Source organism: Microcaecilia unicolor, chromosome 7, assembly GCF_901765095.1.
Source record: "Microcaecilia unicolor chromosome 7, aMicUni1.1, whole genome shotgun sequence".
NCBI lineage: Eukaryota > Metazoa > Chordata > Amphibia > Gymnophiona > Siphonopidae > Microcaecilia > Microcaecilia unicolor.
The window spans coordinates 233964547-233989510 of record NC_044037.1 but is presented as its reverse complement, the minus strand read 5'-3'; the positions used below and the strand labels follow the sequence as shown (position 1 = coordinate 233989510).

At 43.2% G+C, this 24964-nt stretch overlaps 1 protein-coding gene across 1 annotated transcript in view; it reads left to right on the top strand.

Moving 5' to 3' along the window:
• Nucleotides 1-24964, top strand: part of XIRP2 (xin actin binding repeat containing 2) — a 287016-nt gene that overhangs the window by 111549 nt on the left and 150503 nt on the right. Inside the window, 1 exon segment of the mRNA XM_030210038.1 lies at nucleotides 10601-10751. Within this exon segment, the coding sequence (XP_030065898.1) occupies nucleotides 10601-10751 (151 nt within the window).

Here is a 24964-nt window from a genome sequence, read left to right as displayed (position 1 = left end):
TGTTTTTGAACAGCATCCACGCCTGATGTAAATTTTTGACCCTCGCAGCCGCTCCTCTAAGTTTTTTTTTCACCGTTCTTCTCATTTTATCATAGTCTCTTTTTTTAAGTTAAACGCTAACGTATTTGATTTCCTATGTATACATACTTCAAAGCTAATACCAAATCTGATCATATTATGATCACTGTTATCAAGCGGCCCCAGCACCATTACCTCCCCGCACCAGATCATGCGCTCCACTAAGGACTAGGTCTAGAATTTTTCCTTCTCTCGTCAGCTCCTGTACTAGCTGCTCCATAAAGCTGTCCTTGATTTCATGAAGGGATTTTACCTCCCTAGCGTGCCCCGATGTTATATTTACAGTACTATAGCAAGGTAGCGCTGCCATTTAATTGGAGCAGCTGAATATCACTGCTATATATATTGTTGATCATTCTGCCCTCACTCTGGCCTAACTCCACCCTGGCACTATGGAGGTAATTCTATAAAGTAGATGTTAACATCTATCTACTTCGGGTGGGGAGAATCAGGTAGACCAAACAGACTAATTGATCCCTATCTGTCAACCTCAGCTATGTATTTTTACCAAGAAGGTCATGCTCCCGAATAATACAAGTTTTTTAATTACTGCTTTATAAATGACAGTTTAGTTGGGTATGACTTGAAGACCCCTCATGGCCAGCCATCCTGAATAACACTTTGAATCAGGCTTTAAATGATAACTCTCTCTTTTAAAGCAGTGAACCACAAAGTTTGATCCATGGATCAGATGTGGCCTGTGGAGCTTATTTTTCTGCCCAAAATGCTTTTCCTACTTATTATTGAATCTAGTAAATGGAGGAAGTTTTTATTTATTTATTTATTTATTTATTTATTTATTTATTTATTTATTTATTTATTATCATGTGTGGCAGGAGGAAAAAGTAGCAAGGCTGGCAGGGATTCCAAGCCTCTACCAGCCAAAAAACATAATGGTAGTATATTGTGCAAGCAAACTCCAAGAGAATTCCCACCCCTCTGGCCCTTTCAGTGACTTGAAATGTCCCATGTGACCAGTGCGTTTTTTTCTAGTGAAAAAGGTGCCGGTACTCAAATGCCAGGCCACCCTTCAGGGGTGGGGTGATCACCGAGGGACCCACCCCACAATAGCCAGGCTCCATGCAACTAGTCACAGAATCTATAACAAGGCAGAATTGCTGTGTAGAGCCTGAGCTCTTTCATTAAAACTTGGGGACCATGAGTCAAATTTAACAGACAATGGAAAAGGTGCCGGTACTCAGTACCCCCAAGTACCCCCTCAAAAAAAGCCCTGCATGTGACCCTTCTCTTGAAAAGCTTGGAGAACCTGCATTAACATGATCAAAAACAATTGTATCCTGTTTTGAAATTGTATGATTTCTTATGACAAAAAAAATTCAGTAAAACATTGTAAAGTTGTTAATTGTGATACTATCAGTTATTAACAATAAAACTATGGACAAAAATGTTTTGTTTTTTTAAATAGAGCTGATGATGTCACATTAAATACAGCAAGTAACTTGTTATTATGACTGTACAGGAGGTGCATTTATGATTGATTTATGTCATGGAGAGAAGTTGAGGTGAAGAACTAACCTCCCCCCCCCCTTTTTTCAAAGCCGTGCAAGCGGCTGCCCCACAGTAATGCCGACACAGCCCATTCACTTTGAATGGGCAGTATTGGCATTACCGCACCGGCAGCCACTAGAGCAGCTTTGTAAACGGGTGTGTGTGTGTGTGGGTGGGGGGTAAGTTAAGCAACACCCCATGTTGGACTGCCGGGGCCTTTTTTTCTCCATATAAAAAGAAAGAAAAGAAAAGAAAAAAGTTATTATTATTTGTTGATTGTTTACTTCCACACTGTAAGGGTTTAGCATTTTACATGTGTTCGGTGGGAAGCTGTTCCTTCTTTTGAATTATTGTCATAGAATACTAGTATATGTTCTACATTATGTGCCTAACTTTCAGTGCAGGCATTTATGCTAGCTCAAAGGTTGGTGTAAATCAGTGGTTCCCAAACCTGGTCCTGGAGGCACCCCAGCCAGTCAGGTTTTTGGGATATCCACAATAAATATTCATGAGAGAGATTTGCATGCATTGCCTCCATTGCATGCAGATTTCTGTCTTGAATATTCATTGTGGATATCCCGAATACCTGACTGGCTGGGGTGCCTCCAAGACCAGGCTTGCAAACCACTGGTGTAAATGCTTCCACCTAACTGCAGTCAGTTAGACACTTAACCGGTAGTATTCTATAACTCACACTCATAAGAGCTGGTACACCCCAGGTCCGCCTATGTCCCTCTCAGGCCTATGCTTCCTTGCATGCTATGGATTTTCCATGTGCAATTTGTAGAAGCCCAACTAAATTATGCCCATAACTGCTATTTAGTGCCTGTTAACACCAATTAACACCAATTATAGTCAACAATTGGTTTTTAATGCTAATTATTAAATTAAGTTACGCTCACTGCTGACAATATTCTATAACTTGTGCGTGCAACTTTGAACACATAGGACTAGATTCTATATAACACACCTAAAAAAAAACACCTAAAAAAATTGCAGCTAAAACGAAATACACTTAGGTGTATTCTATAAAGTATGCTTTATACGCTTTATAGAATAAGTCTAAATTTCTGTGTGGTTTATAAAGTACACTGGGCGCTCATAAGTGCCAGTTATGCCAAGTATAACTTGCTGTAAATGCTCACGCCTAAATTACACATGGACCGGGTGTATTCTATAATCACACACATAGATTTTAGAAACGCCTATGACCTGTCCCATTCCACGCCCATGGCTACGCCCCGTTTTCAAGTATGCCACTCAGAATTTACATACTTCACATTATAGAATGCACTTAGACAGTTCTGCATGTAAATTCTAATTAATGCCATTTAATGTCAATAATTGCTTGTTAAGTGACAATTATTGGTGCAGATTGGCTTATTAAGTAATCAAGTTGAGTGCGCAAATCCAGAATACGACTGGATTTGCACACACAACTTAAGTTGCGCTAGATAGAATCAGGGGGTAAGAGACTAAAATATAGATGCATCCAAAAAAATGTGCTTAGTGCTATTCTATAAACTGTCTATAAAGTTAGGCGCAGTTTATAGAATAGCACATAGGGCCGGGGAATGCGCCTACATTTAGGTGTGGCCATTTATGCCATTGAAAACCTGGTGCAAATACCTGCGTCTAAATGTAGACACGTTCCCCCGAAGTCTATAACCACACACGTAAATTTGAATAATGCCCCCAATACGCTCATACTCCTCACATGTCTGTGCCCCCTTTCCAGCTACATGCATTAGAATTTACATGCACCTCTTTTCAGAAAACACCTATAAGAAGTGTACATAAATTCCAATTAATGCCAGTTAGTGATGATAATTTGTTGTTAGCAGCCAGTTATCACTAATTGCTTATTACTTAATCAAGGTATGTGTGTAAATTGGGCAAATACCCAATTTAACGCACTCAACTCACCACGCCTTGTATAGAATCTGGGGATAAGCATAAAATTATGTAAGCAAATTTATAGAATTAGGGAGATAGTGTGCAATCTCCATAAGACATCGTCAAATACTGGACAAGCAAGTCTGAGTATGTTGCAGGTTAATATTCATAAGTACATAAGTAATGCCATACTGGGAAAAGACCAAGGGTCCATCGAGCCCAGCATCCTGTCCACGACAGCGGCCAATCCAGGCCAAGGGCACCTGGCAAGCTTCCCAAACGTACAAACATTCTATACATGTTATTCCAGTCACAAAAGAGAGGGAATACAGTATACAAGAACAACCAAACAACCAAACAAAGCAAACACTGGGCCTTCAGGATTGAGAAAAATGTAGTTCTTTATTTATAATGGAGACCCGACACGGTCCGTGTTTCGGCGTACAAACGCCTGCATCAGGGGTCAAGGGACTCCTATAGGTCAGCAAGATAATAAGTTGACAAAGATGTGGAATGAACAATCAGGTTATATTACCCCAGGACTTTCAGCCTGCTGTTTGAACACACAGTTCTACCACCAGTCCAAAGGGCACAGCCAGTACTTCTCATGGGGATCCTCCTGCTCACAGCCAATACTTCTCATAGGGATCCTCCTGCTTCAGCTACCAGCCCTCCTCTGCAGCTGAAGCAGGAGGATCCCTATGAGAAGTATTGGCTGTGAGCAGGAGGATCCCCATGAGAAGTACTGGCTGTGCCCTTTGGACTGGTGGTAGAACTGTGTGTTCAAACAGCAGGCTGAAAGTCCTGGGGTAATATAACCTGATTGTTCATTCCACATCTTTGTCAACTTATTATCTTGCTGACCTATAGGAGTCCCTTGACCCCTGATGCAGGCATTTGTACGCCGAAACACGGACCGTGTCGGGTCTCCATTATAAATAAAGAACTACATTTTTCTCAATCCTGAAGGCCCAGTGTTTGCTTTGTTTGGTTGGCAGGTTAATATTCAGCCATGACAGTCACTGTTTCTTCTTCTTCTTTTTTTAATGTTGTTTGTGGGGGTTAAATAAAACAAGGATATTCAGGGCCATTATCCAGATAGTGATTAGCACTGAGGGGTCCTTTTACTAAGCTGCGGTAAAAAGGGGGCCTGAGCTAGCATCGGTGCATGTTTTTGATGTGCTCTGAGGCCCCCTTTTACCACAGCAGGTAAAAGGCTATCTTTTTTGCTGGAACTTAAATGGCTGTGTGATAAGTAAACCATTTCAGGGGGGGGGGGGAGAGCACTTACCACCACCTATTGAGATGGTGGTCAGGGCTCCTGCGCTAACCCAAAAGTAACCGGGCAACGATTACCGCTGGGTAAGCATCAGTGCTATAAAGATAGAAGATATTTTTGTAGCTCCAGAAATGTAACACGCTGGAGGTGGAAACTACTGCCGGGCTCCTGTGGTAGTTCCGGATTGGTGCGCGGCAAGCCTGTTGCTGCATGCCAACCCTTTAGTAAAAGGGCCCCTGAGTATTTAGGTAGAGTCAACTGTATCACCACTATCTGTAGAGCTTTATTTCAGCTTTTTTCTGTCCTAACTTTAGTTAAAGAGAGATAGCCAGATACATAAGTTATCCAGACAGGAGTCCGAATATTGCTGCTCTCCAGATAACTTGCTGCTGTGCCCTTGCTTCACCCGTGCATCGCCCTGGTGCTATCCAGATAGTGCTAAAGTAGTCTGTAAAGGTATTCAGCAGCATCATACGGATAGTACCACTGATTATCCATCTAGAGCACCAGCTAAAAGAATTATCCAGATAACAGCTTCCACTATCCAATACATTTCTTTTAAATATCAGGGCCCTTTATTTTTTTGCAGCATGAGAAAAATGTAGACGGGTCAGATATCTTCATAAATTCAATTATTTATATGGCACAGAAATTCTACAGAATAGAAGCCTATGAGACAGAAAATGGGTTCTATATACTAAGCATTCAGCACTCAAGTCATGTTGAGCTCCTTGAACACAGGGTGATCAGGTTCACTTTTGCTAAAAGGGAGCACAGTAAAGGCACTAATACATCTTTCCTTAAGGCAGGTTAGAAAGAGGAACAGAAATAAAAATAGGCTAATACAGTAGTTTAGGAAGATAGCAAAAAAAAAAAAGTAGGAATAAAATGACTTGCATTCAGAAAATGTAGCAAAAAAATACAAAACAAGGATGAGGAGGTTGAAGAAAAGCTATCAGGAAAACAGAGGGAGGTATGTAAGTCAGCAAAATGAGTCAAGGTCAAACAGAGAAGAAAATTGCCCAGACAACAAGAGGAGGAAATAAAACTTTCTTTAGTTATATAAAGAAAAGAAAAGACCTAGGTGAAAATTAAAGGAAAAAGTGGGAATAGTGAGGAGGAGTATCAACAGAAAACAGTAATCTTGAATAGGTTCCTTTGTTTAGTGTAAACTGAAGTAGGAAATGATGTGCTTGAGACAAAACATAGGTGCAACAATGACTATTTAACCATTTAAAGAAGAGGAAATACTTCAAACACAAGCAAGTAAAAGAGGGCTAGGCAATAGGACCTGATGGAGCGTAAATAAAGAGTGCAAGAAAGTGCTGACTGCGCCCCTTGTGAACTTTACTTTTCTTGAATTTAGGGATCACATAAGCATAAGTTTGAACAAAAAAAATATAGTACTAATAAAGAAAACAAAAACAAATTGCAATACAAAGCAATTGAAATCATCTAGCAATAATAAGGGACAGCCAAGGAAAAATCCTGAAGAGTGGAAAATCAAGAAATATGTAGGAAAATGAGGAGAGAGTAAGCAGTCACACCCAGGGCCTCTTTAACTACCTATGAGGCCGGAGGCCCTGGGCAAACTTCTGTAGATGTCCCCCCCCCCCCCCCCCCTTTCACCTAGTAGTGCTTGTCCCTCCCATCCCCTGTTGAGAAGCACAGCTTCCTTAGCTCCTTACCAGCCAAGCCACTTCCTACTCAAAAAAGAAAATGTGGTATAAAGGCACAAAACCTCTGTCTAGGGCATGCTGCTGATCGCTCTGCTGGTTCTGCTCCTCAGAAAGAGGAAGTCCATAGGGTGGGATTGGCAGAGCCATTAGCTGTGTGGCCTAGATAGCAGCTATAGTGCTTTTTTTTAATTGCTGGAAGCAGCGGTGCTGGTGGTGGTGGTAGGGGGGATGGTTAAGGAAACTGCTGGACCAAGGGAAGAGAGAGAGGAGGGAAGGAAGATGCTGGACCACAATGCAGAGATGCCAAGGGCGGCACATCCCAAAGAGTGAGATTTAAGGCCAGCTTTGCCCTTCTGTCTCTCCATGTGATCTACTAAGTCGAATACTGATGAAAGGTCAAGAGACAGATGAATGGTGGTCCAAGGATGCCCTAATTTCTTGGTAGAAGGCCACAGAAAGGGTCTCAGTGCTATGTCCCTTCCTGAAGCCCTCTTCTTGTGGAGAAAAGACCAGGGTTTTATCTAAAAAAGGCCATTAGTTGATGTAGTACTGCTTTCTCTGGAGAAGAGCAGTAGATTTGAGATATGACAGAACTTGAAGGGTCTTTGAGATCCAGATTAGGTTAGGGGTAAAAGGGGGGTATGGATTTGATATACCACCTTTCTGTGGGTAGAGCCAAGGTGGTTTACATATATTATATGCAGATACTTTTTCTGTCCCTAGTGGGCTCACAATCTAAAGCTAGTATAAAGGTACGTATTGCATGTTTCCAGTGTGAAGTAATTTTCTCAGGAGTCTCTCATGAGGAACTTTGTATAAAGCTTTCTGAAAATTAAGATACACTACATCAACCGGCTCACCTTTACCCACATGCTTATTTATGCCTTCAAAGAAATGAAGCAAATTGGTGAGGCAAGACTTACCCTAGCTCAACCCATGCTGACTCTGTCCCATTAAATCATGTTTGTGTATGTGTTCTGTAATTTTATTCTTTATAATAGTTTCCACTATTTTCCATGGCACCGATGTCTAGCTTACCGGTCTGTAATTTCCTGGATCACCCCTGGAAACCTTTTTAAAAGTCGGCGTTATATTGGCCATCCTCCAATCTTCAGGCACTATTGATAATGTTAATGACAGGTTACAGATCACTCACAATAGATCTACCAAACATTGTGGCATGTTCCACAAAGGGATATGCTTTTTATGCTCAAATACATAATGGAATAGGACCATCACATAATTAGAGACTTCACAGAATTTGATCTTTGCAGATTGCACCTTTCCAAATAAGGTCTCTGAGAGAAATATATAATACAATCTGCTTTGGGACAGTGTGCTCGTAAAATATGTGTTTTCTATTTTATTCCTGGTTGCAAAATTCTCTGTATACCAATTCCAAGCTTGGCCAGAAAAAATTTCCCACCCCATAGATCATACTTTGTCACTCTAATGGCTTAGCTATCTTGGTCCAAAAGGGGTCTGCTACATTATTGAAGCCCCTTCTCACTAATACCTTCCAATCTGTTAAACATAGAAACTGGCAAGGCAATTTAGGAAAACAATTTTTCTCAAAAATATATGGGGCCAATGATCTTGCTGGTCCCATAATACCCTCTTCTCCACAAATAGATTGCCTTATGCATGAGGATGACTACCCATGCCCATTGACTAATCAAGGCTGAGGAACAGTAATATTTTCCCACACATTTCTTCAACAATTTCTCAGGCTCTGTGTTATTTCCCAGTTTTTCCTTTCTAGCTATACAGGACACATTAGGGTTCAGTCATCTTCAGTCTAGACTTTGTTTTCAGGTCAGTTCAGTGGAATACTGCCCTCCACACCCCTCTGCCCCTCCTTCCCCTGGATGCCAACAGATCTTCAGAAGCACAAAAATCATCTTGACTCTACCAAATGGATCCCTCCAGACTTCTTACTGAAAATTTCTTTAAGCAGTTGATATCCAGACTTCCTTAGACCTCCTTGGAACTGTACCTCTTACCAAATCTCTTTTTCCTCTGTAAGGCCTAGTTGGCCTGGGACACCTCCCTGCTCTGCTTCAGGCAGCCAGGGCAGCATTAACCCTTTGATGGGCCCTAGGTAAAAATTCCCACAGACAGGAACTTACATGATGCTCATTACAGAGGAAAACCAACATAGGATGAAGCTGACTGCGGACTCCTGGTGACTAGAGGGGGTCAGGGAGAATAGATAGACCTCACAATTTCTTTTCTGCCATCTTAGCAGAGCAAAAATCTGCCTTGGGAGTCATTAAATTAGTATATTTGATAGGCTCCTCCTAAACATTTGGGACCTAGGCCTTGTTTGTCTAGCTTAAACCTGTCCTCTAGCCAGTCATGGAGAGCAAGAAAACTCCCTTCTGCTGTCTTGCAGCAGTACACTGCCCTGAGCCTTTAACTCTTGAGCTCTCACAATCAACACTCCTCAGCTTTAGATTCTTTTAGTTCTTTTGTCGTCCCCCCCCCCCCCCCCCCCAAACATACAGTTGGGAACATCCACTTACTTAAATAGACATCCTACCCCATTATTCATTATATTACTCCATTACTCAGGTTAGGAGCAGGGGCTCCAGTAATTTCCCCTGTTCTAAAGACAGAGTGACATTGTGGGGGTTCTTCTAGAAAAGCATGCAAAGCAGCTTATTTATGAATTTTTTGAAAACCAGCATGGAACAAGTCTTTGCATGCCAGTTTTAATAGGTGTGGTTATCTTTTATACCGTTGGCCACAGAACACTTATGCACCTAAGTTTTCACTGAACATACTGTATTTGCATACTAATTACAGCAGAACATCTGGGGCACTTTAATATATTGGCCTCCTTGTTTTATAGCTATGTATGACATCTAACCATTCACTTTAATCTTACTGTGCATATTCTGCTCTCTCTACTGAAGATAGGAATGGGGAAAGCCAGTGCTGTACCTGGGATTGGTAACATGAAATCTTGTACTATTTGGGATTCTGCCAGGTAATAGTGACCTGGATTGGCCACTGCTGGAAGGAGGATGCTGGGCTAGATGGACTGTCGGTCTGCCCTTGTATGACTATTCTTATATTCTCTCAAACATAGCAAGTACATAGCAGAGTACAAGGCAAGTTATATGCAGGTACAATCTATTGAGGCAATATTCAACCTAAGGTGGTAGTGTTTTTCTGAACGCTGACTGCTACTGTGTAAATCAGATCCGGATATTCAGTGCCATGCCTGGCTAGGAATATCTGAATCTCTAGCAGTGCCAGAAGCTATGCCAGGTACAACCAATATTCATTGCCATACACACATAGCTAACCAGGCAAAGACAGGGCTGCCCAGTTTGCTATCTGAGCACAATACTTAATATTATCAGTGCCTGTGCAGCAGCCTAAACAACGTCTTGGTGATTGGTGACTCAGACACTCAAAGAAGCGGGTAAAAAAAGGTGCCGGTACGCCGTAAAAGTGCGTACTGGCACAAAAAAAGCCCTGGTGCCTACATAACTCCTGGCTATGCCCTGACTCTGCTCCCAGACTGCTCAACATCAACCAGGTCCAGGGTGGTCAGTGTGGATATTCAATGGCACTGTCCATTTAAGTGCACCTGAATATCTGTTTCTTGGCCAACCAGCACAATTTAACCAGTTAAATCACCTTGAATATCAGCCTCCAATTTTTTCTACCTGAGGCAATGGAGATTTAAGTGATGCCCAAGATTACAAGGAGTAGCAGTGGGATCTGAACCCTGGCTTCCCAGGATCTTGGTCCAATGTTCTAATCATTAATCTGCTCCTCCACTTCAAATATTATGCAACTATACAGTTCAAAGTTAAATTACTAACCAAATGGACAACCACAATTCATTGAGGCTGCTCCAAAAGTTATTGAAATTTCTTCTGCCAACTTTTCCTTGTAAAGGTTACCTACATATAGTAGCCCTGAAAATTACACATATTCTTGAGAAAAAAAAAACACAACTTAAGAAAGATTTCAATCAAAAGTGTGAGTTTTTACAAAGCAGTCTTCCCAGTTGGAGATAAACTGGAAATTTATAGAAATGTGTTTTGGAAAATTTCATTTTTGCAATAGACACCCTCAGGAAAGCCACATCTGTTTCCTCCTGATATCTTTTAACACACATCCCCTTTATGTCGTTCAACAGGAAGTGGAAACTGAGAGAAGGTTGTTTGCACCGACATTTAAGAAACATCCTGTGAGCTGTTCCCGCAGTCCGGCAAAAGATTCAAGCACAAAAGGTGGCAAAGTATCTTTTGACAAGATGTCATCAGAAAATGTCCAGAACAGCTTTGAAGGTTAGCAAAACCCTTTCATCTTGCTTTTTCTTCAAGTGCACCTTGCACAGAGTACTGTGATGTGAGTAAAATAAGAAATGTATTGAATCATTCTACAATAATCCTAATGGGCATTAATTATCTGTACAACAAAGCTTCATAGTTGTGGTACATTATGAATATTATGCTCCTCCTTTTTACAATGTTATATATTTTGTAAAATCAAACCATTCAAGCATAGTCTCCTGCATTAGAAAAATGTGAAAGTGAATTCCGGTTTTATAGTTATCTTATCTGATTTGCTTTCCTAACCCTGTATTTTGTACTAGCTTTTCTTATTTTACACACATCATAGAAATTTCCATAAGCCTGTGCAAACCACCAATTCTTTCAAAACAGATTTTCAAGATGAATAGCCTAAAGCATTTCAGGACTTAGAATCAAATACTTCAGAAGTTAAAAATTTATTGTTGTACAAATGTTTTGAAAATGCTGCACGTCAGAAAATTATACACAGCTTTCAACATTGCCATAAATATTAGGAACTGCAGAATCCATTTATCGATTAACTTTATAATGGTACTAAAAATGTTTAGCATTTTGGTAAATTGCACTATTCAAAGTGGGTCTTACTCCTGCTCAGTAAATGAATAGAATATTGTACCTCATTCCGAACCCCCTGCTTACTAAGGCATGTTAAGTAGTAATTATTGTACTGTAATCACCCAAAATAATGTATAGTAATTGCAAAAATTCTATGCTAAATGTTGGGGGCTTCCCAGATCTCCATGTAGTTAATGCAGAGAAAAAGTATCTGCCAGGGGTTAACTGCACGACAGATAATGCATGACACAGCTGCACCTTTTGAGGTGCTGTTAACTGCTCTGTGTTTCCTGCCATGTTAATAGCTTGCAAGTGGTAACTGCCTCTGCATTAATCCCCCAAGTGTATAAATGGTGTGCAAATTTACGCATGCAAAATTGTGTGCTACTTTGAGATATGCATGTAATGAAATTGGCTAATGAGCCAATTAGCACCAATAATTGGGTGCTAACAATTATTGTTGCTAATTGGCAATAATTTGAACTTACATGTGCATCTTGCTAAATGCTATTCTATAAAGATCAACGCACAAAGTTTTTAGCGTACAGCTCGAAAGGGAGCATGGCTGTGGGAGGGGCACAGGTGGGTCAGGGGTGTTCACTAAGGATGCGTGCAGTATTATAGAATACCGGGGATCTGAGCTTAACTTATGTGCCAGAGTTTACACCAGGTTTCAGTTGGTACAAATCCTCACACCTGATGTTGGGTGCCGAAATCAGCTCTAAGTGCTATTCTATAATGTTGCACAAATTGGAGCACCATTTACAGAAGAGCTCTACGCACAGATTTTTTGTGGCACCCAAATTTGGGCACCATTTACTGAATCTAGTCCTAAATGTGTATAATATAATAACACTAGTAAAAAAGGCCCGTTTCTGGAACGAATGAAACGGGCACTAGCAAGGTTTTCCTGGGAGTGTGTATGTTTGAGAGAGAGAGCCAGAGTGAATGTGCGGGTGTGTGACAGAGTGAGACTATCTGTGTGACAGTGTGTGTGTGAGAATGAGAGTATGTGACAGGGCCCCCTCCCCTGTTCCTAATGGCCCTCACCCCGTTCCCTCCCCTCCTTTTCCTCCTCCTTCCCACACTTTGGGTTCCTTAAGGCTTTCAAAAGTCAATGTACCCCCGTGGCCCTAATGCCCAGTATCCAGATACCCCACTGCTTTCCTCCTCACCCCTCCCCCAAGATGTAATACTTTCATGTCCTTCATTTTTTTTAAAAAGTGTCCTATCTACCCTGTGTCCAAATGCCCGACATTCAGATCGTGTTCCTCTCGTAAATTTTCATTTCTTTCATTCATTCAGAACTTGCCACCCCCCCCCCCCCCCCCCTGAACACTTTTGGTTCCTTCAGTCTTTTAAAACTCTCCTATGTACCCTGTGTGCTAATGGCCAGCATTGAGATTGTTTTCCTGTCCCAAATTTGCATGTCTTTCAGTCATTCACAACTCCCCCCCCCCCCCTTCTCCAGTTTAACACTTTGGTTTCCTTCAGTCTTTTAAAAGTCTCCTATGTACCCTGTGTCCTAATGGCCAGCATTCAGATTGTTTTCCTTTCCCAAATGTTCATGTCTTTCAGTTGTTCAGAACTCTCCCCCTCCCCCCATTTAACACTTTCAGTTCCTTCAGTCTTTTAAAACTCTCCTATCAACCCTGTGTCCTAATGGCCAGCACTCAGATTGTTTTGCTTTGCCAAATTGTCTGTCACTGATGTCACTGAGGTCAGTGCATGCCTGCCTAGCAGACCACTTCCGGCAGGCACGGTCCCAGGCACATCCTGTTGGAGGTGAGAATTATTATATAGGATGGTAAATGGAGTCAGATGAAGATCAGCCAGGCTCATCCTTGTCTACCAAGAAAGGTAGCTAAGGTTGCGCTTACTTCTCTGTGCAGGTTAACTCTCCCCCCCTTTTTCTTTAGAGTTACAACACCGCTCCGTGCAAGTTACCCCCATCTATGCCTTTTAAAAATTATAAAAGTCATGATAACCTGCATGGGGCAGCAGATACAACCCTAATCACAAAAGGGAGAGGGGAGGGGCCTACACAGAGTGGCATTTACAATCCTAAAACAAAAAGGGAGTAACCTGCACAGAGCAGCATATAACCCTAGACACCTTTCTAGGCAGACTGGATGAACCATGCTGGTCTATATTTCCCATCATCTACAAACACTTATCGCAAAGTGTATTAAAGTATTTTGCAATAAGTAAAATAGAAATGCTAAATAGTAGTAGTAGTAGTAACCTTTTTGCATGCATTAAGCGTACATTATCTATATTTTTGTATTTATTTTCTGGTGGGTGCATGTTTGGGCAGAGAATGGGTATGGATATGCTATTCTTTTTAAAGACCTTAAAACGGTGTTTTGCACAATTGCACAGTTCTCTTTTGCAGAACCAATACTTGTCAGACTCCTGAGGCAGGCACTTTTTTGCCGAAACACGGTGCCATGTTGAGTCTTGTGCACTGTAGTGATACAAGAATCCTTTCATTACATTTTGTTGGTTTATCCCATTGTCTGTCAAGCCTTCTACTGCTCCTCACTTCTTTGGAGTATGCTATTCAGCTAGCATCTCGACAATTAGACATGCTATCTGAAAACATGTCCATAACACAGAAGCCTTTACTGCCTCCTAAATAGGAGGTGGTAAGTGTTCCCATGTTAATTATTTTTTAGTTTATCCATGCTAATATGAACATTAGCACACAGCCTTAAAAAGAAAGACCTGAAAATGCCCTGTTTTCTGGGTGTACTGTAAATGGGCTTAGAGTGCGGGAAAGTCCCACATTAGCACCTGCTAAGCCAATTTCCTAGCACCTTCATGTAGATATACTCCTAGGTTACTATGGAGCTCATTTTCAAAAGAGAAAAATGTCCAAAAAGTGGCATAAATCTGCATTTGGACATTTTTCTCACAAAAACGTCCAAATTGGTATTTTCAAAACCAATTTTTAGAAAATTTTTCTGTGAAGTCTGTCAGAAGTGCGTTCAAATCACAAAGGGGTGTGTTAAGGTCGTGATCTGGGTATTCCTAACTCTTGGACTTTTTCAGCCATAATGGAACAAAACGAAACCGTCCAGGACTAAAACTAAGACATTTTGAGCTAGACCTGTTTTTATAACAAATAAGGCACAAAAAGATGCCCTAAATGACCACTGGAGGGAATCCGGGATGACCTCTCCTTACTCCCTCAGTGGTCACTAACCCCCTCCCACCCCCCAAAAATGTGATTTAAAACATTACTTACCAGCCGCTATGCCAGTCTCAGATGTTATACTCAGGTCCATTAGAATAGCATGCAGGTCCCTGGAGTAGTCTAGTGGTGGGTGCAGTGTACTGCAGACAGGCGGACCTAGGCTCCTACCTCCCCCTACCCATTACACTTGTGGAGGAAACTGTGAGTCCTCCAAAACTCACCAGAAACCCACTTTACCAGCATATATGGATGCCCTTGTCAACTTGCCACCAAGGAATTCAATTAGATCTTCTCGTTCATACATAAACCTCCATTACCCTGCGTGCTCTGGACTCAAGTATAAAACCACATACGCTTCCACCTTTTCCTATATCGGCACTTATTTGTGGAATACATTGCCTGAATCTGTAAAAACGGTTCAAGATCATCAGACTTTCAGGAAGTCTCTAAAGACCTACTTATTTGGGCAATCTTACCCTAAAGATCCCATCCTGCCTCTGTGATTCCTGGACTCCAACTCATATAAAGATCTTGTGGACTTAACTACTTTCTTTTAACCCTGTACCTTCCCGCCACCCGTATCACTTTCAATTTATTGTACTTTCCTGTTTGTTAACTAAATGTTGTAAGCCACATTGAACCTGCCAGCGGTGGGAAATTGTGGGGTATAAATGATATAAATAATAATAATAATAATATAGGTGCCCCTTCAAGGTAAGGGCTATGGTAGTGGTGTACAGTTGGGGGGTAGTGGGTTTTGGGGGGCTCAGCAGACAAGGTAAGGGAGCATTGGTGAGATGTGTACCTGGGAGCATTTTATGAAGTCCACTGCAGTGCCCCATAGGGTGCCCTATTGCTTTCCTGGGATGTCAGGAGGTCCAGTCTACTAAAAATGCTGGCTCCTCCTACATCCTAATGGCTTGATTTTGTGCGTTTTGCACTTGGATGGGGTTTTTTTTTTCCGAAAATGGACCAAAAAAACAAAACATCCAAATCACAAAACCTTGTTCAAAACCTTCTTTCCTATTCAGATTTTGGACTTTTTTTGCAAAACGTCTAAAGTCAGACTTAGACATCATATTGAAAGCGCCCCTCCACATAACTTATACTTAATGCTGAAATAGTTACCGCTATTTCTGCCCATTCTGCGCTGAAAGTGGCATTTTATGCATTAGTATTTTGACACAGGGCCTGCCCTGTGTCAAGTTATGGCATTGCATTTGGTATATACCATGGTAGCTGAGCAGTATATAAATGCCTTGAAATTAATAAATAATAAACAGGGTCGTCATATGCTACTTGATCACCAGAAGGCTGTGCGGATAATTTACTTTGAGGAGGAAATAGGAAATATGAGAAAATGGGGTTGGGAGGAGGGGACAGTTTACTCTCTTCAAATCAAGATATGAAATTGGTTCATGTAGCTACAAATATAGTCTCACAGAAAATGACTATTTTCTTAATGCTAACTCACTGTTGACAGGATATGTAACAAAAAGATGCTATCTTGCCTTGTCTTTACTTCCTCAGTTTGGAGAATTGGCCATTGGTAATAACGGGTCTTACACAAGATGCTCCATGCTTGATTAAATATTATGTAGCATTTCAAGACTCAAGGGTCATAATGATATGCATCATCTGCTTGTTAGTAAACTGGGAAGGGGTTGAAAGAAGTAGATATTTAGGTGGTAATGCTATAAGTGGGTGCCTCCTTTTAGGCACCCCAATGCAGCACAATGAGCACTAATTCTTTAACGGTGTAACCCCAGTATTGGTTTGCCTTATATCTAGGTGCATGTAGGTTCACCAGTTGGTGCATAAATGCGGTGAAAGCGCATAAAACTTAGTATTATGGGGGCTGTTTTACTAAGGCGCGCCTAAAAGTGGCCTGTGCTGGTGTAGGTGCGTGTTTTGGACGCGTGCAGGTCATTTTTTCAGCACACCTGGAAAAAAGGCTCTTTTTTTGTGGCTGAAAATGGACGTGCGGCAAAATTAAAACCATCGCGCATCCATTTTAAGCCTGAGACCTTTCAACCATGGGAGAACGTGTTGAGTTTTCCAACAGAATGTCTTCAACGTAAAGACTGTTGGACTCACGTCTCCAGTGGTGAATCGTCTATTAGTCTCGACTTTTGCCTTCTGTGATTCGTCATCGTAGAGAACTTTTCCTGTTCTATATTTTGAAGCCTGAGACCTTAGCAGGAAGGTCTCATGCACTAACCGGGCAGTAAGCGGCCTGCACGTATAAACTGCAGATTACCGCTGGGTAAGAGCCATGTGGTAGAAAATAGAAAATATTTTCTACCGCATGTTTTGGACACGCATCAAAAATGGAATTACAACCCAGGGCACGTGGTAGTCAGGCGGTAGTTCCAATTTGGCACGTGTTGGACGCGCTCAGGCGCCTATGTGCCTTAGTAAAAAGGCCCCTATGTAAGTTATGTTCATAATTGGGAGCCCTGCCCCAGCTCCAACCACATGTACATCCCCTTGCAGTTGCATGTCATAGAACTTATGTGTGCGCTTATGTAATAGCACCTATCAATACTCCTATTGTTAATGGTGTCCTAATTAATCTTGTTGACTCTTTTAAATACTTAGTTGATTTCATTGATATGAACAGTCCTTTGATCTTCAGGTCTCATCAGTTGTGAAGTTATCTTTCCTATCCTGATGACAGTGCCTGTGCCACATTGTTCTATGCTGTTGTCTCCTCACACATTGACTATTGCAATGTTATTTATTCTGGGATCACTACGTTTCTGCTTAAGAGACTTCAAACTATACAAAACATTGCAGCCCATCTTTTGTCTCATGCAGGCCGGCTCAACCAGGTTACTCCACTTTTGGCTAAGAACCACTGGTTACCAGTCTCTTATCATATTCAGCTCAAGATTCTGACACTTATGCACAAAGTTCTTCACTCAGGCTCCCCATCCTATCTAAGTTCTGTTGTTACACCTTTCAATCGCTCCTGATCTCTTCGTTCTACAGGTTCACACTGTCTGGTCACCCCTTTGGTCCACTGCTCTAAGCTTGAATCCACTAGACGTGGAGGGGCATAATCAAAAGGGGCACCCAAGTTTTCCTGAGGACATCCTCGCAGGACGTCCTGGCGAAGGGGTGGGGAAACCCGTATTATCGAAACAAGATGGACGTCCATCTTTCGTTTCGATAATACGGTCGGGGACGCCCAAATCTTGACATCCCTAGAGATGGTCGTCCTTAGACTTGGTCGTTTCTGATTTTCGGCGATAATGGAAACTAAGGACGCCCATCTCAGAAACGACCAAATGCAAGCCCTCTGGTCGTGGGAGAGGAGCCAGCATTCATAGTGCACTGGTCCCCCTGACATGCCAGGACACCCTAGGGGGCACTGCAGTGGACTTCAGAAAAAGCTCCCAAGTACATAGCTCCCTTACTGTGTGTGCTGAGCCCCCCCAAAACCCACTATCCACAACTGTACATCACTACCATAGCCCTTACAGGTGAAGGGGGGCACCTACATGTGGGTACAGTGGGTTTGTGGTGGGTTTTGGAGAGCTCATATTTATCACCACAAGTGTAAAAGGTGGGGGGGGGATGGGCCTGGGTCCGCCTGCCTGAAGTGCACTGCACCCACTAAAACTGCTCCAGGGACCTGCATACTGCTGTGATGGACCTGAGTATGACATTTGAGGCTGGCATAGAGGCTGGCACAAAAGATTTTTAAACTATTTTTTTGAGGTTGGGAGAGGGTTAGTGACCACTGGGGGAGTAAGGGGAGGTCATTCCCGATTCCCTCCAGTGGTCATCTGGTCAGTTGGGGCACCTTTTTGTGGTTTGGTCGTCCAAGTGCTCATCAGGGTCAAGGATGCCCATGTGTTAGGCGCGCCCAATCCCACCTTCGCTATGCCTCCGACATGCCCCAGGAACTTTGGTCGTCCCCGCGACGGATAGCAGTTGGGGACGCCCAAAATCAGCTTTCAATTATGCTGATTTGGGCGTCCCTGGGAGAGGGATGCCCATCTTCTGATTTGTGTCGAAAGATGGGCGTCCTTCTCTTTTACACTGTTCTTTCCTTCTGGAATTCCCTGCCTCTTTTCATCCATGCTGAACCTGTTTACCTGAAGGTTTATTTTTTAGCACATGAGTAGTGTGTGCACATGCAAGAATTACCACCAGACGCCTCAGCACACCTTGCAGTAAGCTCTTATTCGCTGCGTCAATCATGCATTAGTGATTGCTGCAGCTTAATAAAAGAACCACTTAGAGATCTGCACCAAAATGTAATAATGCACACCAGTCCTTCAATTTTAATGCAGAGACAGTCCTTTAAAAAAAACACTGAAAGTGTTCCCCCTATTACTCCTTCCAGATCTTCCTTTCTCCTGTTGTTTCCCACTCCCCACCTCACCCTTCTCAGCTGCTATCTGAAGAGTGGCTGGTCCTGCAACAGCACATTCACCACCAGAAAGAAAGTTCAGGATGAGGCATGTGAGCCCTCATATGCTGACAGGACATGGCACCTCGTCCCTTGCATGATGGATCTCCTGAAGGACAAGAATCCCATGTGCAAGGAGGGGACAGAGTGCTGCAGGGTCTATCAGTGTACAAGTGGAGTGGAGGAGTGGCCTAGTGGTTAGAGCACCCGTTCAAATCCCGCTGCTGCTCCTTGTGATCTTGGGCAAGTCACTTGATCTTCCATTGCTTCAGGTACAAACTAAGGGCCCTGTTTACTAAGGCACCTTAGCGTTTTTAACTGTGTAGACACCTATAGTGCATGTATATGGTTAATGTGCATTAAAAACGATAACGCGCCTATAACACAGCTTAGTAAACAGGGCCCTTAGATTGTGAGTCAACCAGGGACAGAGAAATTCCCAGTGTACCTGAATGTAACTCACCTTGAGCTACTACTGAAAAGGAGAGAGCAAAATCTAAATAAATAAATTTTGCAGCATACTGCTGATATAATAATGGACTTTTTAAAATGAGCTCAACTTGTTAGTGTGTCTACCAGTGGCTAAGCCAGACTGCCAGTTTTGGATGGGCCTGAACCTAAAGTGGGTGGGCACAAAATTTTCTCTCTATCCCCCTTCCCCAGCAAAATTTAGTCACACTAATCAGATGCATTTGTCACATAGGGGTAAAGTGCTGCTTTTCAGTGCATCAGGTTTCAGAAAATTTATTTAAAAGCCTAACACCCTTTTCAATGAGCTTTCAGAGGCCAAAACCTCCTGCCTCAGGTCAGCATAACGCTGTTATAGTATCCTCTCCTGACCTAAGAAAGGAAGTATTGGTCTCTGAAACTTTATTAACACAGGTACCATATTACTTTATCCTAAATTAAAATAAAATTATTTTCTTTACCTTTGTTGTATGGCCATTTACTTTTTCTCATTGTGTTGCTCCCAGTCTCTAGATTCTGCTTTCCTTCATCTTTCTCTTGCCAGGGTTTCCTGTCCATTCACCACCTATGGCTTTCATCTTTTCCTCACCCTCGTTCTCCACATGCCCCTTCCTCTTATTCTCCAGTCTTTTTCTACTCTGTCCTCTCCCTCTTTCCATCCAGCAGCTCCCCTCTTTCTTTTGCATCCAGCATCTTCTTTTTCTCCCTACCCTTCCATCCAATGTCTTCCCTCTTTCTCTCCTCATCCTTCCACCCATCTACCCTCTCTCCTGATCCTTCCATCTAGTGTCTCTATCTCTCTACCCTTTTCTGTTCAGTCTCCCCTCTCTCTCTCTCCACATCCTTCAAGTCTCTCCCCTTTCTCTCTGCATCCTTCCATCCATCTCCCCTCGTTCTCTCCCTATCCTCCAATGTCCAGCACCTCTCCCTTCCCTCCAGTCCCTTCTTCCTCTCCCTCCCATGTCCCAGCAGCTCTCTCCCTTCCCTCCAGGCCCTTCTTCCTCTCCCTCCCATGTCCCAGCAGCTCTCTCCCTTCCCTCCAGTCCCTTCTTCCTCTCCTTCCCATGTCCAGTAGCTCTCTCCCTTCCCTCCAGTCCCTTCTTCCTCTCCCTCCCATGTCCCAGTAACTCTCTCTCTCTATTCCCTCCAGTCCCTTCTTCCTCTCCCTCCCATGTCCCAGCAGCTCTCTCCCTTCCCTCCAGTCCCTTCTTCCTCTCCCTCCCATGTCCAGTAGCTCTCTCCCTTCCCTCCAGTCCCTTCTTCCTCTCCCTCCCATGTCCCAGTAACTCTCTCTCTCTTCCCTCCAGTCTCTTCTTCCTCTCCCTCCCATATCCAGTAGCTCTCTCCATTCCCTCCAATCCCTTCTTCCTCTCCTTGCCATGTCCAGTAGCTCTCTCCCTTCCCTCCAGTCCCTTCTTCCTCTCCCTCCCATGTCCCAGTAACTCTCTCTCTCTTCCCTCCAGTCCCTTCTTCCTCTCCCTCCCAAGTCCCAGCAGCTCTCTCCCTTCCCTCCAGTCCTTTCTTCCTCTCCCTCCCATGTCCAGTAGCTCTCTCCCTTCCCTCCAGTCCCTTCTTCCTCTCCCTCCCATGTCCCAGTAACTCTCTCTCTCTTCCCTCCAGTCCCTTCTTCCTCTCCCTTCCATGTCCCAGCAGCTCTCTCCCTTCCCTCCAGCCCCTTCCTCCTCTCCCTCCCATGTCCCAGCAGCTCAGCCATTTTTCCTCCAGGTCCGCCCATCCGCATCCTTCGCGCGCTGTCTCTATCCCTTTTGTCCCATGGAGGCAGCACTTCCTTCCTGCCCTGTCTTCTCCCCAAGCTCCGCTGCATCGATCCCTCCCTGCAAGTGGAATCCTCCTTCGCCGGTCGCGCTGCGCTGCCATGCACACGCAGCTACGCTCCTCTCCCTGCCGCGTCTATCTGGTCCTCTGTGATGCACTTCCTGTTTAGGGCCGGATGAACGCGGCAGGGAGAGGAGCATAGCTGCGTGTGCATGGCAGCGCAGCGCGACCGGCGAAGGAGGATTCCACTTGCAGGGAGGGACCAATGCAGCGGAGCTTGGTGAGAAGACAGGGCAGGAAGGAAGCGCTGCCTCCGTGCGACAAAAGGGATAGAGACGGCGCGCGAAAGATGCGAATGGGCGGGCCTGGAGGGAAAATGGGTGGGCCTGGGCCCGTCCAGGCCTACCCGTGGCTACGCCCCTGGTGTCTACCACAAATAATAAGTGTTAAGATCTTTGTAACAGAAAATTTAAAGGAAGTGAAAAGCTTGTGAATGTTTAGAATATATTACGCATGCATAAAATTAAAACAGAAGTAATAGAAGTATATGGATGATATTAAAATCATCAGTAATTTTCATAGTTTTCTTTATATAAAATAAAAAAGGAGGTACAATATAGGCTAGAATCTGCAATCTGTTTCTCTTTTTATGGTATTCAACTTTTTCGGATTGGTAAATGAAAAGTAACTAAATCATTTTTATTCGTTGAAGTTTACAAGGGCTTCCAGACTGAAATTTCTTATGAGAGATAGAGTTGCACACTTCAGGAAAGCGGCATTACAGCACCACCACATCCAGAGGGAGACCTGAAGTCAGCAATGACACTCCAGCACCTATCAAAAGTTTTTCACCAGTTTCAATTGCCCATGTTGTATACCTTAGCAGGCCTGCAGACATGACCTGTAATAAGCTGCATGCATCTAGAAGCACTATAGTAATGATAAGTAATAGAAGTAATAGTAACAGACCCCCATAATGCTCTATAGTTACACAAATTCTCTTTCAAAGAGCTCCAAAACTTATTTTTATAGCATACTGTATATTGTAAAAAATTAGATGATTGGATAAAGTGGACATAGTGAAGGAGGAAGGATGTGGTTACAACTGTACAGAAATAATGAGTTTGTTTGACTTATTTTGGTCTAACTAAGACAGGATTGCATTACATATCATGACAGAAAGTTGTGCTGTTCATAAACTTAAGAATAGTGTTAAGACCCCAAGAGAGACCAAAGGAGGGCAATTAGCTATGGATCAGAGGAGGAAGAATTAGGGAGAGAAAGAAGGGTGGGAGAGGGGGAAAAGATGCTACAGACCTCACTCCCTTCCAAAACACAGGCACCTCGAGTGTAATCATTTTTTTTATTAAACTTTTCAAACTTTTAACAAGCATATACTTATTATTGCAATACAGCAAATCAAAAGAATATAAAGATACACTAATAAAGAAACAATTTTGCTTCCCCACATTTAACATACTATTCAATTTTCGCTTTCTTAGACCACTATAAATGAGGAGCGCGTACAGATTTATAGAAGATTATCAGTGGAATATTCAAATTAAATTAAAGGTTACACGTGATGACTTCTAATCTTTTATAGTCCAACATTATTAAAGTTGTTTAGAATCTACAAAAAAAGTATATTTAATATCAGCAAACCGGACTAAGCACTTGCAAGGGTATGCAAGAAAAAAAGTCCCTCCCATTTTCAAAACTTCTGATTTCATTTTCAGGAAATCTTTTCTCCGATCTTGAGTCTGTCGAGTTACATCCGGATAGATCCAAATTTCCCCCCCACAAAAAGGGGTCTTAGACAGTTTAAAATATAGTCTCAAAACTGCGTCTAGATCTTGTTGGAAGACAAAGGAAACAACTAGTGTAGCACGTTCAGATACTATTTCCAATGATTGCTCCAAGATAGCGGATATATTATTCACATCAATATTTGTTTGTATTTCACTCTGGATTTCACTCTCCTTTGCACTTGGTCTTTTCAATATATAGAATATCTTTGTTATCGGGGGAATTGCTTCTTGAGGAATTTTTAGGTTTTCCATTAAGAATTGTTTAAACAAATCTCTTGCAGTGGCGTACCAAGGGGGGCAGTGGGGGCGGTCCGCCCCGGGTGCACGCTGCTTGAGGGGTGCTGCGCGCCTTCCGGCTTCGCTCGTTCTGTGCTCCCTCTGCCCCGGAACAGGTTACGTCCTGTTCCAGGGCAGAGGGAGCATGGAATGAACGAAGCCAACAGGCGCGTGGCACCCCCCCCCCCAGCAGGTAAAAACGCACCCCGGGGGGGTTCTTTTGCCGGGGGGGATCGCGCTGCACCCAGGGGGGATGTCCTTTCGCCGGGGGGATCGCGCTGCACCCAGTGAGGGTTGTCCCTTTGCCGGGGGGGGGGAGGGGGGTCACGCTGCACCCAGGGGGGTGTCCTTTCGCTGGGGGGGGTGCATCAGCGACCCGCCCCGGGTGTCAGCCACAGTAGGAATGCCACTGATCTCTTGGCAGAGACCCAGGTATTTTGGGGAAGTTCATTAGCGAAGATTTAACTGCCTATTAAAGTTCTCTGTCTGTTCAATCCTCTTATTAATGGACAAATTATCTTTTGCCACTGCAGCTTTAAATTCTTGAAGATGGTCTAATTCTTTTTTCATTTGAGTATCTTTTGTAATTAACTCCACTTTCAACGACTCTACAATGTTGATTAATTCTTCAAATTTTAAATATAAAGAATTTACCTCCCCGGAGGACTTTTGTAGTGTGGAATCCATCTGATTGAGCTTAGTCCAAATTTTTCCTAGATCAATCTCCGTTGCTGCTCCGGAGGCCTCAGATGAAATTTGAGCCTCGTCTTTCAAGCTCTTGTCCTGCATTGAAGGCCCCCCACCTCCTCCAGTGTAATCATAATGTACAGCACTCTCTTCCCCTTTCTCATACCTCTCCTTTTCCTCTCCTTGATTTGTCTTCCTATGGCTCACTCTTCCTTTCCATTTATGCTGCAGCTGATGCAGCAAACAGTGCAGTCAAAAGGTGGAGGAAAGGCTTGAGACAGACAACAGCATAAGGGCCTTAGGGTTTAGCTGCAATTCCCCAGTTTTTACCTGGCAGGACCTGCGCTCCTTATTAACCCCTCTCATGCCTGCTTTCAGAGATTTCTCCTCCACTGTCATGTGGCTACTCAGTTTGTCCCATCTCCTCTGGCTGACAGGGCCTGGGCTCCCTGTTTGTTCCACTACTTTCTACTCCTGGACTCTACGCCTAGGACCATACTGAGCTGTCATTTATTTATTTATTTATTTAAAAAAACAACAACAACTTTATAGGCCCTCCTCTTGGCAAAAGCCATTCAAGATGGTTTACAAATATAAAACAATAAATAGATCATATGACAAGATGGCGTCTGGACCGGTCAGGCGTTTTTGAATTCCTGAGCCTCCAAGATTTTGCCTGACGTATTGGAGCTCTTCTCCCGTGCTGGACATTGGGAAAAGAAAAGGGAATGGGACTTAATATACTGCCTTTCTCTGGTTTTTCCAAGGAAAAACCAGGGCTTTGTCCTCCTTTAGCCCTGGAGAAAATCCTACCTTACAACAGACTACCTTGGCGAGATTCAGAGTTCAAGTGCTGGAAGAGCCGGCACCCGCTTCAGTTGGATCCGCGGTGCTTTCGGCGGATCACAGCATAGAGGGAGTCTTGCTTAATCCTCCCTCCAATGCAGCTCCCCCATGACCAGGAAGCAGTTTGGTGTCGGCTGAGGCGCAGCAT